The sequence below is a fragment of the Monodelphis domestica genome, chromosome 1, assembly GCF_027887165.1.
Source record: "Monodelphis domestica isolate mMonDom1 chromosome 1, mMonDom1.pri, whole genome shotgun sequence".
NCBI classification, from domain to species: domain Eukaryota; kingdom Metazoa; phylum Chordata; class Mammalia; order Didelphimorphia; family Didelphidae; genus Monodelphis; species Monodelphis domestica.
Genome location: NC_077227.1, coordinates 565,422,030 through 565,434,409, shown reverse-complemented (window position 1 = coordinate 565,434,409; position 12,380 = coordinate 565,422,030). Strand labels below are relative to the sequence as shown.

Below are 12,380 nucleotides of genomic sequence, written 5' to 3'. Positions count from 1 at the left end.
TGGTAGCTCCATAGACAAAATTAGGAAAGTTCAAAATAGGGGTCGGTTTGGTCAGAAATATGATGAGGTCAGTTTTAAACATGTGGAGTCTGAGATACTTACAGGACATCTAGTTTTAAATGTTCAAAAAGTAATTATTAAAGTACAATTCAGGGAAAATGTGAAAGGGAATTATATTTCCATTGTCTATTTTAAGTTAATCAATCAAGAACTTAAAGTACCCCTACTTAACACTTAGTAAGTCACTAACAAAGAGAGTTTATACCCTAACAGGTCACAAGCACTGCCCTCTCATCCCCTCCTAGGCAAATTGAAAGGCTGTGATTAATTCCTGAGATGTGATTGAGGAGAGCTGATGGATGGAGAAAATTGTATATAAGCGGGAATCTGAGAGAGATTTAGGCATTCCTCTTCTTGGATTCTTGGCGGTCTTGGACTTGTGTGCACTGAAGGTTCTCAGTGGTTTTGGGCATCTTTCAGCTCTTCAGATTTTGGCTTCCTAATCTGGACTTTGGATTCTGGTGAGGATTTGGCATTGGAGTCTCAGGTTGAAGAGGGACGCTTACTCCGGTGAGACTCTTGCCTCCTTGGCGTGAGAGATTGCCCTTTACAGCCTAGTCTCTTTGGTGTTGGTTTTTGGTAGTTGGAATGCCTGTCTGAGACACTCTTGTGGACCAGTGAGATTCACATTCGGGTTTGCATTGGAGGTCTGGAGGCACCAGGATTAGGACTTAGGGTATTTTTAGCTAGGCAATATTTTCTACCTTTTTCTTATATTTACCACTTTAATATCTCTAATGTGCTGTGAATAAAGCTACTAAATCGCCTACTGACTCATAGTTTAACTTTAATTTTTATAAATGGTTACCACAACAATTTCTTAATTTTATATTTGTATATTTGTCAAACCAAATTTTTAACTATTACATTTGGCAATCCATTTTAATTATTACAAAAGGCTACATTTAGATATGTCATCATAGAACTGATGACTGAATCTAAAGATATTATTCCATACCTCTCTATTTTCTCAGATATTATTATAAAATGCTTTATCAAATGCTTTCAAAAAATCTAGGTAAAATATACCTATAATATTCCCTATAACTACCAGTTTAGTTAAGTTATAAAGGGAAAACTAAGGTTAGTCTCCCACATGAAAGAAATGTAGTATCTTTCACAAACTAAAAGATGACAAATTTCTGTCCATATTAGAAATATGGACATCAAAATATTCATAAGAATCAACCAATAAACTATGCTGAAATCAGGCCATTGTCACTGATAAAATTATTGTGTCTAATTTGATTCACAAAGGCCTAAGGACAATGTTTTAATAGATAATGAAATGCCAGGTTCATAAATTTCAAAATATAGTATGGAGTAAAAAGTTTTCAAAATAAGCAGACTTAACCGAAGAAATCAAAACCAGCTGGGAGGGGGATGAAATATGTCTTATCGTCATTATCTACTATTGGAGTTTTCCAAAGATACTTTCAATGAGTATATAGAAGATGAACTTAAATGTAGCCAACACTATTTAATTACAAAAAAGCAATAATTTTATTAACCTGACTGATAGTTTGTCAGACATCAAGCATAAATAGTTATAACATAGTAACTCATCCTAGAATCATTTGAATATGATAGAACAAAAAAATAGAAAAATATGACAAAGTCATCAAATAACATATCAACAAAAAAAAAATCTAAAAATTACTAAATCCAGTGGATTTGCTTACAAAAATGGAGGAGTTTATGATGTGACCCAGGATCACCTCACTCTTATCAGAAATTGAAAAATTAGAGTAAATATATGGAGAAAAATAAACAGGGACAAAAAGGAATACACCTCCTTTTTAGTAGCAAATGGTAAGTTCACAAAGATTGACCATATACTAGGTAATAAAAACATGGCATACAACTGCAGAAAGGCAGAAATAATAAATGCAACCTTTTCAGATCATAAGGCAATAAAAATAATGATCAGTAAGGGTACATAGAGAGCCAAATCAAAAATTAATTGGAAATTAAATATGTTTCTCCAAAATTGGCTAGTCAGAGAACAAATCACAGAAACAATGAATAATTTCATTGAAGAAAATGACAATGATGAGACATCCTTTCAAACTCTATGGGACACAGCCAAAGCAGTATTCAGGGGAAAATTTATATCCTTGAGTTCATATATTAACAAATTATGGAAGGCAGAAGTCAATGCATTGGACATGCAAATCAAAAAACTTGAAAGCGAACAAATTAAAAATACCCAGAAGAAAACTAAATTAGAGATCTTAAAAATTAAGGGAGAAATTAATAAAATCAAAAGTGATAGAACTATTGAACTAATAAATAAGACTAGAAGCTGGTATTTTGAAAAAAAACAAACAAAATAGACAAAGTATTGGTCAATCTAATAAAAAAAGAGGAAAGAAGAAAATCAAATTAACAGTATCATGGATGGAAAGGGAGAACTCACCTCCAATGAAGAGGAAATTAAGGCAATCATTAAAAAAAACTATTTTGCCCAATTATATGACAATAAATATGCCAATCTAGGTGACATGGATGTATATTTACAAAAATATTAATTGCCTAGATTAACAGAAGAAGAAATAAAATTCTTAAATAATCCCATATCAGAAAAAGATATTGAATAGGCCATCAGAGAACTCCCAAAGAAAAAATCCCCAGGGCCTGATGGATTCACAAGTGAATTGTATCAAACATTCAAAGAACAGTTAATCCCAATATCATACAAACTATTTGACATAATAAGCAAAGAGAGAGTTCTACCAAATTCCTTTTATGACACAAATATGGTACTGATCCCAAAGCCAGGCAGGCCAAAAATGGAGATAAAACTACAGACCAATCTCCTTAATGAACATAGATGCAAAAATCTTAAACAGGATACTAGCAAAAAGACTGCAGCAAGTCATCACGAGGGTTATTCACTATGACCAGGTGGGATTTATACCAGGAATGCAAGGATGGTTCAATATCAGGAAAATCATCCACATAATTGATCATATCAACAAACAAACCAACAAAAATCACTTTATTATCTCAATAGACGCAGAAAAACTTTTGACAAAATACAACACTCATTCCTATTGAAAACACTAGAAAGTATAGGAATAGAAAGGTCTTTCCTAAAAATAATAAATAGCATCTATCTAAAACCATCAGCCCACATCATCTCCAATGGGGATAAACTAGATGCATTTCCAATAAGATCAGGAGTGAAACAAGAATGCCCATTATCACCTTTATTATTCAACACTGTACTAGAAACACTAGCAGTAGAAATTAGAGAAGAAAAAGAAATTGAGGGTATTAAAGTAGGCAATGAGGAGACCAAGCTATCACTCTTTGTGGATGACATGATGGTCTACTTAAAGAATCCTAGAGAATCAACCAAAAAGCTAGTCGAAATAATCAACAACTTTAGCAAAGTTGCAGGATACAAAATAAACCCACATAAGTCATCAGCATTTCTATATATCTCCAATACATCTCAGCAGCAGGAATTAGAAAGAGAAATCCCATTCAAAATCACCTTAGACAATATAAAATACTTAGGAATCTATCTGCCAAGACAAACACAGGAACTATATGAATACAACTACAAAACACTTTCCATGCAACTAAAACTAGATTTGAGCAATTGGAAAAACATTGACTGCTCATGGGTAGGACGAGCTAACATAATAAAAATGACCATCCTACCCAAACTTATCTATCTATTTAGTGCCATACCCATTGAACTTCCAAAAAACTTTTTTACTGAATTAGAAAAAAAACCATAACAAAGTTCATGTGGAAGAACAAAAGATCAAGGATATCCAGGGAAATAATGAAAAAAATTACAAAGGAAAGTGGCCTGGCAGTCCCAGATCTCAAACTGTAATATAATGCAGTGGTCATCAAAACAATTTGGTACTGGCTAAGAGACAAAAAGGAGGATCAGTGAAATAGACTTGGCATAAATGACCTCAGCAAAATAGTCTATGACAAACCCAAAAACCCTAGCTTTTGGGACAAAAATCCACTGTTTGATAAAAACTGCTGGGAAAATTGGAAGACAATGTGGGAGAGATTAGGCTTAGATCAACACCTCACACACTATACCAAGATAAACTCAGAATGTGTGAACAACTTGAACATAAAGAAGGAAACAATAAGTAAATTATGTGAACACAGAATAGTATACATGTCAGACCTTTGGGAACAGAAAGATTTTAAAACCAAGCAAGACTTAGAATGTGTCACAAAATGTAAAATAAATAATTTTGACTACATTAAATTAAAAAGTTTTTGTACAAACAAAACCAATTTAACTAAAATCAGAAGGGAAGCAACAAATTGGGAAACCATCTTCATAACAAAAACCTCTGACAAAGGTTTAATTACTCAAATTTACAAAGAGCTAAATCAAATGTACAAAAAATCAAGCCATTCTCCAATTGATAAATGGGCAAAGGACATGAATAGGCAGTTTTCAGTTAAAGAAATCAAAACTATTAATAAGCACATGAAAAAGTGTTCTAAATCTCTGATAATCAGAGAGACGCAAATCAAAACAATTCTGAGGTATCACCTCACATCTAGCAGACTGGCAAACATGACAGTTATGTAAAGTAATGGTAAAGTAATGAATGCTGAAGGGGATGTGGCAAAGTCGGGACATTAATGCATTGTTGGTGGAGTTGTGAACTGATCCAACCATTCTGGAGGGCAATTTGGAACTATGCCCAAAGGGCGATAAAAGAATGTCTACCCTTTGACCCAGCCATAGCACTGCTGGGTTTGTACCCCAAAGAGATAATAAGGAAAAAGACATGTACAAGAATATTCATAGCTGTGCTCTTTGTGGTGGCAAAAAACTGGGAAATGAGGGGATGCCCTTCAATTGGAGAATGGCTGAACAAATTGTGGTATATGTTGGTGATGGAATACTATTGTGCTCAAAGGAATAATGAACTGGAGGAATTCCATGGTGACTGGAACAACCTCCAGGAAGTGATGCAGAGCAAAAGGAGCAGAACCAGGAGAACATTGTACACAGAGAATGATATACTGGTACAATCGAATGTAATGGACTTCATTAGTGTCAATGCAATGTCTCTGAACAATCTGCGAGGATCCATGATTAAAAACACTATCCACATGCAGAGGAAAAACTGTGGGAGTAAAAACATTGAGGAAAGGCAACTGCTTGACTACAGGGGGTGAGGGGATATGAGTGCAAATACCAACAACATGGAAATGGGTTCGGATCAAGGACACACGTGATACCCAGTAGAATCATGCATCGGCTATGGGAGGGGTCGTGGGAGAGAAGGGAGGAAAAGAAAATGATTTTTGTATCCAATGAATAATGTTTAAAATTGACCAAATAAAAATAATGTTTAAAAAAATAAAAAAGAAACTGAAGAAAACATTCCTAAGAACCTTAAGACTTATTTATCAGTGAAGAGTTTTCAAGAAAATTGTAGAAACTGCAACAGAATACTGTAGGTTGAAAAAAATTAGCAACTATCAAATATCTAGAAAGACGATGCCAAGCAGCCACACTAATATACCAGAGTCTCAATTTTCTGCTTTTTTTTTTTTAAGGCATCTAGGTACTGTTGTGGATGGAATCCTAGTCTTAGAGTCAGGAAGACATAAGTTCAAATTCTATTGCCTCTTTAAGAAGACTTTTCTGAACTTTCATAATGGTAGTGCCTTCTAGAGAGAAGATTATCTCCTAAAATTTATTCTGTCTAGAACTCCTTTGTACATAATTATTTGCATATTGTCACCCCTATAAAACTGTGAGCTACCTGAGATCAAGGATGGTCTTTTGAATTTCTTTGTACCCCCAGTGCTTAGCATAGTATCTAGCACAGAGTAGGTACTTAATAAGTGCTTATTGGCTATCTCAAATACTAGCTTTATAATCCTAGGCAATTTATTTAAAAACATTCAGCCTCATCTGTAAAACTGGAATATTAATAGCTAGCACCTACTTCATGTGATTGTTGTAAGGATTAAATGAAATAATATATGTAAAGTGCTTTGCAAATTTTAAAGTTTTTTAAATGCTAACTACTCTTCATAAACATGAAGACAACATAACTTTGTATTTAAAAATAGAAATCTCAAAATATTCATGAGATCTCAACAAGTAAACTCTGAACAAGTAATAGCACAGATAAAAACCACAGTCAATAATCACCTTGAAACAGCATTAGCCCACACAAATTTAAGAAAAAACATTTTTTCATGAATGTTGCCATAATGAACACCTATAACCCTCAATCTAAATGAAAATAAAATTTTTCAATATACAGAGACCTAGCAGAAGACTTTTTAAAATGTAGAAACAAGAAGTCTATATTACCATCATTCTGTCTGCTATTGATGTTATAATCCTGTACATACTTTCAGTAAGACTATAGGAGAGGAGCCTGCATCCCAATGCTTCCATTCAATTATAGAAATAAATTTTATCTCTCTGTAATAATTTATTGAACATTAAAAATAAAAGAATAATAGCAGGTTTCTATCTGAACTCCATGAAACTTATAGAAATAATAAAAATGATAATAATTATACATATTTATATAATATATATAATCACTTTATAATTTTCAAAGTATTTTCCATGAAGACTCATATTATTCCTATATTAGGCTTCATTCCTATATTAACCTTCTTTCAAGACAATTAACACTGTGATTATTGTTCCTGGAAGGCTGATAGTTGACAATGGACTATATGAGAGTATGATACTGAGAGATCAACAAATCTAAAGACCTCCAAAATGAAATTCCAGTTATGGAGTTCTGTGTCTAATAGAGTATATTTCTTTCCTTGGATAATAATGGATTAACCCTAATAATCCACAAATTCAATTAGCTACAATATCTTATTCTTGAAGAATGGTAGTCAAATGAGAGCTATTTCAATAAATAGAGTTAAAATAAATTAGTTTATTCTAGAGTTAAAATAATTTATATAAAAACGAAGTTAAAACAGTTCTATACAAAGTCACATCTTGGAGTTAGAGAACTCCCTGAGGAGAACATCTACTCTAACCCAAAATTGAAGCCAATAAGCAATTAGTAGTTTAACTGAAACTAAAACTGAACTGGCACTAACAAATGGGGTTGAATTACAACAGTTATGAGCTTTTTACTCCCAACCATGGACACCACATATTTGCTACAGTAATAAAGCTATATAAACATCTCAATAGTTAGATTATTATGAGAAAAAATATCTTCACTTAGGATTTTTCAAAAGGTACTGAAATGTGTTCTTAGAGAATTGTTCTATTGATTTAAGGTAGATTGGAATAATCACAATCTACTTTTGCCAAATATATTTCATTCCTTGAAAAAGAAGTTTTATAAATGCAAAATATGTTATTAAAAAAGTATATACAAAGCAAAATTAGAAAGAATAGTAGGTTTTTATAGTCATGAAAAACTGCTCCAAATCATTACTGATAAGAGAAATACAAATTAAAACAACTCTGAGGCACCACCTCATAAATAGCATATTGGCTAAAATGACAGAAAAGGAAAATGATGAATGTTGGAGAGGATGTGAGAAAACTGGGACACTAATGCACTATTGGTAGAATTGTGAACTGATCCAACCATTCTGGAGAGCAATTTGGAAATATGTCTGAAGGCACATAAATTGTGTACACCCTTTAATTCAGCAATATCCCTACTAGGTATGTATCATATAGACTTTTTTTTAAATAAAAATAACCTCTTTATACAAAAAATATTCATAGAAGCTCTTTTTGTGGTGGCAAAGAAATAGAAACTAAGGGAATGCCCATCAATTTGGGAATGTTTAAACAAACAGTGGTATAGGATTATGATGAAATACTATTATGCTATATAAAATAATGAGCAGGTGGATTTCAGAAAAACCTGGAGAGAACTTTATAAACTGATGCAGAGTGAAGTGAGTAGAACCAGGAGAACATTATACACAGCAACAACAATACATATGATAAATAACAGTGTGATGATTTGCCATCCTCCTCAATAAAAAAGATCCAAGACAATCTCAAAGGACTTATACTGAAAAATTCTTCTAAATTTCCATTCTTCTATAGGTATCAATGTTAGTATCTGTGAACTATCTGGTTGTTATATGAACCACAAGCGTACTTTCCAAGGCAAGGATTCAATGTGTTGCAATATCCACCTCCAGAAAAAGAAATGATAGAGCCTAAATGCAGATTGGAATAGGCCATTCTTCATTTTATTTTCTTAATAGTTTTCCTTAAGGTGTCTTTTTTCACAAGATGATGAATATGGAAATATGTTTTATATGATAGAACATGTATAATAAAAATCAAATTGCTTATCTTTGCCAAGAAGGAGGAGAGGATGGAGAGAATGCAGAATTCAAAATGTTGGAAAACAAACATAAAAAATTATTTTTATAAGTGGGACAAAATAAACATTGTCAAAGGAAAAAATAAAATTTAAAAAGATATAGTGGGCAAAATAAATTTTATAAATGTTTAAAATAATGATATATGAGAAAACACTCAATGCACAGACTTGATGGAATATATACTGTATAGATAGCTATGTATGTGATAAAACATATCCAAATGGGATTAAATGAACAAGTTTCATCTTAAACAAATCCACCTGTAAAAACAATGATGGAATTCTTTCTGCTTTTTAAGCACTCACTAACAGTCTAGTTAGTGATTACCATGTAAGTCATATCATTTCTAATTCAAACACAGAAGATCAATCATTCAGTTGTAAGAAGACTCATCCTAAACCTGTTCTAGCCTTCTTTTGGCCATTGGCTGAGCAAATATCATTATGAAAGATATTTATGTCCCTTTTCTCTACTTTTAACCTCTATTCCTGCCACATTCTTAACCTTTTAAGTTGAAAACTGGCCAAAAAAAAAGGGCAACCTAATGAAAGTATACTTCTAAGGCAGAATGGTATATAAACTGCCCATTTTAAAATGAGCAGATTAACAAATGCCAATATATTACTTACCCATTCATAAGAAACAATCCAGCAGCCACGGGCAATTCCCAACAGTACATTTAGAGTTCTTCGAGGCTCCCCTGCAACTACATGAGTTGTAGATTCACACACTTCACATGAAATAGAAAAGTCCTTCAATTTGTCCACCACCTGCATGATGATATTCTGTTTCCTACAGAACCAGATATTTAAAAACATAACTTAAGTCAAATAACTCCTCCACAAGTACTACAGACAACTAACCTGAATAAAAAGAAAGCTAAAGCTAAATTATATTCCTATTCTCAATCCTATTTTAAAATTTAGGACCAGAATTTTTATTTCATTCATACATGAGTTTTGGATGGGAAAGTCCCCTATACCAATTCAGACTGGTGCTTGCTTTACAACTTAGGTGTTCTGGAGCTGCCAGGTGTACTGGGAGTTTAAATGATTTGCCCACACTTGAATTTGGCTCTCTTTCCATTATACCATGTTGTTTCATGTTCAATTTTTCACTTCTTCCAAGTTGGTGTTTTTTTTTCCCTATTTTTTGAAATCCCTGGAAAGGTTAGAAAGAACATGGGGCTATGTAAGGAGTAAGAAAGGAAGAAACAGGTTGACAACAATCTCTTCTCTTAGAGGCAAGAATACTGAGGGCCAAGAAGGTAGCATGATTCACCCAAGGTCAGTTAAATAACTATAACTGACTCTCACCATGGTGCCTTTTCCACTATATTCGATTGTCCCTTAGGCTATATGATATTTTTTTTTGGATAGGGTATTATTTTCACAGACTCCATTACAGTTCCAATATTATTTCAAACTCCTGCGATATCCTGTAGCCCAGAATGTCTTTTACCTTTATATTATTTTAGTATCACAGAATCACAGATTAGTAAGAAACTTCAGAAACGAGATAGCTCAATCCTCTCATTTTAGAGAGGAGGAAACTGAGGTACCTGAGATAACACAGGTAGTTAAATGTCAAAGAGAATTTGAACACAGGGATTCTTAACCTACAGTCCCTTAGAAGGTCTGTGGAGAAATTTCAAGTAAGCCTGTCAATTTAGATGGAAAAAATAATAATCTATATTTTCATCAACTTTTGGTTTCCTTGTTAATTCTAAATATTTTATTTTGTGAATTTAAAATATATCATTCTAAGAAGAGAATAGTCTAAGAAGCTATTCATAGCTTGTGATAGGGGGTACATGGTACAAAAAAAGATTATAAAGCTCTACCCCATAGCTAGTCTTCAGAATACTTTTCATCCTTCCTATAATAGGAAGTACTTCCCTCATCAAGCAATTAATAGCTCTCTCAATCTTCCTGGGGGCTATTGTATAAATGGAGATTTTGAACCCTAGACTTCATTCCCCAGAAGTGCTTGGTATTTCCCGGAATTCCCTATAATCTCTCCTGTCTCCACGTTGGTGAGATCATAATTGGAATTTAACTGGCAGTAACGCCTCCCATGCTCTCTTCCTTTGCAGTGATGTAGCAAGTCTTGTGGTAATAAGCTAAGCACAGATGGGCTAATCAGCCATGAGCACATGGTTTTCATTTTGTATCTTCTTTATTCCTTGATTTCTAATGATCCTTAATAAACCCCATAAAATATAATATTTTTATTGTTAGAGATATAATTTAATTTTTACACAATATAATCTAATTTCTCATTTTACAAAGAAGAGAACAGAGGTCCTCAGAAGGGAAGTAGTTTAAGCAAGGCCACATAGCCTGGACAGACAGACCTAGAACTTGGAACCTAGATATTTACATTCTGATTTTAAAGTTCCTTTCCCTGGAAAGAAATGCAAATCTGTGTCACTAATTAACTATATAATCCTCTTTAAGGTCCTCAGTTTTTTTCTTCTATATAATGCATGAGTTGGTCTAGATGATCTTTTAGGTCCTTGCCTCTTCTAAATTTCCATGCTTCATAGTTATCTATGAACTATCTGGTTATTATATGATTCACAAGTGTCTTTCCAAGGCAAGGAAGCAACATGTTACAATGAAAAAAAACACTGGCTTTAGGGTCAGAAAAGCTCATTTGAATAAGCCTATATCTTTGAAGCTTAGTGAACTCTGGTATAAGTTAAAACTTCCTGGGGCCTTGGTTTCCTCATATGTTCATTGAGAATAGACTAGATAGCCTCTGAGGCCCCTTCATGCTCTGATTTTGTGATCTTGTGATACTCTTCCATGTATGATTGGACCTACATATCTATCTTTTAACTTTTATACAAAAGCAAATGGAGGAAAGAGACAGAGGAAGAATAATGAAGAAAAGAATGAAAGAAAACAATGTCTGAAGTTTTCAAAAAAAGTTTTATTTATAAGCATAGGATTTCATGAGTAGATAAGGGTTACATTTTTGCATAAGCAAAAATGTGTCATTTAAAGAAAATTATACTCATTCAAAATCAAATAATTTCAACATTATTTCACTTAGAATATATTGAACCCATTGGTGATACATATGGAGAAAATTATAGGAATTAAAAAAAACATTCATCATGAATAGGGTGTTTCAAGTATTGACCCCTTTATTTCATGCTGTGAAACAAAAACAAACATCTTGCTAAAAAGTGTTTAAAATATACATATCCTTCCCCTCTACCACGCCCCAATTTGGATTTTCATACAAATGTCACTAAAATTTGATGAATGTCTCAAAACCTGAAAGAGATCTGTGGGGGGTGAAAAATCATATAATCCTTTGCCCCTCCCTTCCCTAAAAACAGAATTTTAAAAACTGCAACCAAGTATAACACAGAATATGGAACCATATTTGTGTTGGATGTTCTTTCCTGTGTAAGTGTTTTAAGAAGGATGATAAGAGAATGCCAGAAAATTAACTCTTCCACAAATATTCAGGGCCAACCACCTCCAATGATTCACCATGGAGGAAATGCTGTCCCACTGAATTAAAGGGGCTATTTCTTTAAGAGCTTGAAAAATGCATGTAGAGCCTAGGGTAGTCTCTAACATTCTTTTCAAAGCAATTATACTTTCCATGGTGTGGAAAAGAAGCAATTTGTGGGCATAAGGAACAGCAAAGTATTGTAAAAGTGCTGCCTCTTACTTCCCATATGACCTAAGTAACGTTCTCACTTTTATAGCTGGCACAGAGTAACAGGGTCAACCATTTAAATCTTTATACAAGTTACATTCCTTGGGTGGACTATAAATAAATTTCATTCAGTTCAGCATGTGAAAGTAAATGCCATTTATGTTCAGCTAACATTTTGCACAGAATAGGAAGTTATCAAAATAACTAGTACTTACTCAGAGGGCATGCTTGTCATGACTAATGTTCTTGTTGGCTACAGATTTCAAAAGAGAAGGAACAAAAAA

General features: G+C 33.3%; 1 protein-coding gene across 4 annotated transcripts in view; it reads right to left on the bottom strand.

The window, feature by feature from the left end:
* Positions 1-12,380, bottom strand: part of MCPH1 (microcephalin 1) — a 337,814-nt gene that overhangs the window by 232,420 nt on the left and 93,014 nt on the right. For all 4 annotated transcript variants that reach the window (XM_007476232.3, XM_056813405.1, XM_056813404.1 and 1 more), the window contains 2 exons: positions 12,312-12,349; positions 9,045-9,207 (listed from right to left, as the gene is read on the bottom strand). In XM_007476232.3, the coding sequence (XP_007476294.2) occupies positions 9,045-9,207; positions 12,312-12,349 (201 nt within the window). The remainder of the gene's footprint in view (positions 1-9,044; positions 9,208-12,311; positions 12,350-12,380) is intronic.